This window comes from Apodemus sylvaticus, chromosome 13 (genome assembly GCF_947179515.1).
Source record: "Apodemus sylvaticus chromosome 13, mApoSyl1.1, whole genome shotgun sequence".
Taxonomy (NCBI): Eukaryota; Metazoa; Chordata; class Mammalia; order Rodentia; family Muridae; genus Apodemus; species Apodemus sylvaticus.
In genome coordinates this window covers 95,853,293-95,855,194 of record NC_067484.1, presented here as the reverse complement: position 1 = coordinate 95,855,194, position 1,902 = coordinate 95,853,293, and the positions used below count along the sequence as shown (strand labels likewise).

The following is a 1,902-nucleotide window of genomic DNA, read 5'->3' as shown; positions in this document are numbered from 1 at the left end:
CAGATGATCTGGAGTTATGTAAGCCTAGGTTAGCTTTGCACATTGCCTCCCAAGTGCTAGGATTACATCTGTGTGTCATCACACTAAACAAACCTACACTTCCTTTTTGAAGGGCAAGCAAGGTTTTATTGAGGAATATCTTTCCTCAATTTAAGTAATTCTTAAGTAGCCACATTAGTATCCTTCAGAGCAGTATTCACTTAAGTGAAAAGCTAGAATGAACATTCTGGTAAATTCTAAATCACCATGCTAGTACACTAACTTGAAATGAAGGAATCACCGGTATATGCATGTTATTTAAAATCACTAAAGTGACCAGAGAACCAGTTTTATTTGACCCAGGAAGCTGTCCTCTGTTCAGTTTAATGAATGGCAAGCAGTGATTGGACTCCAGCCTCGAAGATCTTTAATTGAGATTTGTTCTTGAGAATTAAACAACAGAACTCACATAGTATCTTCAAAATTTATAATTGATCTAGAGACTTAGAAGCCAACCAAGACACAGAAGGCAGGAAGAAGGAACAGACCGCAGCTGTTCTGTTATACTTTCACAAAAGCAGACGCAGGGATCCCCCAGCCAGTCACTTAATAAAGGTTGGTCTTTTTCATGATCTTAAGAAACTCTTCCTCATTCACTTCTCCGTCGCCATCACGATCGGCTTCATCGATCATTTCCTGCAGCTCTTCGTCTGTGAGGCTTTCCCCCAGCTCGTTGGCCACACGCTTGAGGTTTTTGAATGAAATTTTCCCAGTTTCGTCGTCATCAAACAACCTGAAAGCCTTCAGAATTTCCTCTTTGGTATCTTTCTCGGCCATCTTCTGAGTCATCACAGCCAAGAAGTCATTGAAACTGATCTTTCCTGTGGCTTCTTTGTCTACTTCTGAAATCATTTTCTTCATCTCTTCCTTCCTGGGTTCAAAGCCGAGTGCTCTCATGGCCACTTTCAGCTCCTTCACATCGATGGTCCCACTCCCATCAGAATCAAAGAGGTCAAAGGCTTCCCGAACTTCTTGTTTTTGATCTTCGGTGAGTTCAGGCTTAGGACCCACCTTTCTCTTGTAGCTGGTGGAGGCCACGTTTGACTTCCTGAAGGTGGACGCCATCTTCCACCACAGTTGGGTCCTTAACGGTGCCCTGACATCGCACGTGTGTGAGCTGCTCTTGTTAGTGCGCAGGCGCCGAAGCCTGCGCCTGCGCCGGCGCCTGCGCCTGCACCAGCCCCTAAGCATCTACTACCTAGGCCACATAACCCTAAACTATCAATGAGATCTTATTTACATTAATAACCCAGTTTCCTTCGCTTGCCATTCAATTTCCATGAGTTAATACCTGCTGGCAATAAACTGGTTGTAGCTATTGTTGTCTCTATAAATAATTCTTTGGAACTTGCAGATCTTTCCAGGCCGTAGGCTTCTGCAGTACCTGTGCATATTTATTTGAAAATCCTCTGCTCCTTTTCCATACTAATTAAAAGGGCAAATGTAGGGTAATCAAGTTTAAGTTTGACCACTTGGTATTAAATTCAAATAAGAAGAAAGACCATTAAGTGGCACACCATGTGTTCTACTAGATATGATTAGAAAACAGGTAAGTACTTAGGTGTGAAATTTGAGGAAGTTTGTCTCCTGCTTATTCATAGTAAAATTTTCTGGCAGTTTCTAAAATATGACATATAATATCCAGTATAATTCACTTCTAGTACTTGGGGTTTTGTTGTAATTTCATTCAGTAGGCTTTTGACTTCAACAGATGAGGGTGAAGTATTCTGGTATGTATTTTTAAAATGCTAGCAATGTGTTTACTCTCACATTTTATTCACTCCAGGCTGTACAGAACCCCGCATTCAGGTAGAAACAAACACTAATCAAGAAGATATCTTTAGGCGCAAACTATATTTACAA

General features: G+C 41.3%; 1 protein-coding gene across 1 annotated transcript; it reads right to left on the bottom strand.

Moving 5' to 3' along the window:
* Positions 1–585: 585 nt before the first annotated feature.
* Cetn1 (centrin 1) lies at positions 586–1,104 on the bottom strand. Its single transcript, XM_052155936.1, has one exon. The coding sequence runs from the start codon at positions 1,102–1,104 to the stop codon at positions 586–588; it is 519 nt and encodes a 172-aa protein (XP_052011896.1).
* Between the last annotated feature and the right edge of the window lie 798 nt (positions 1,105–1,902).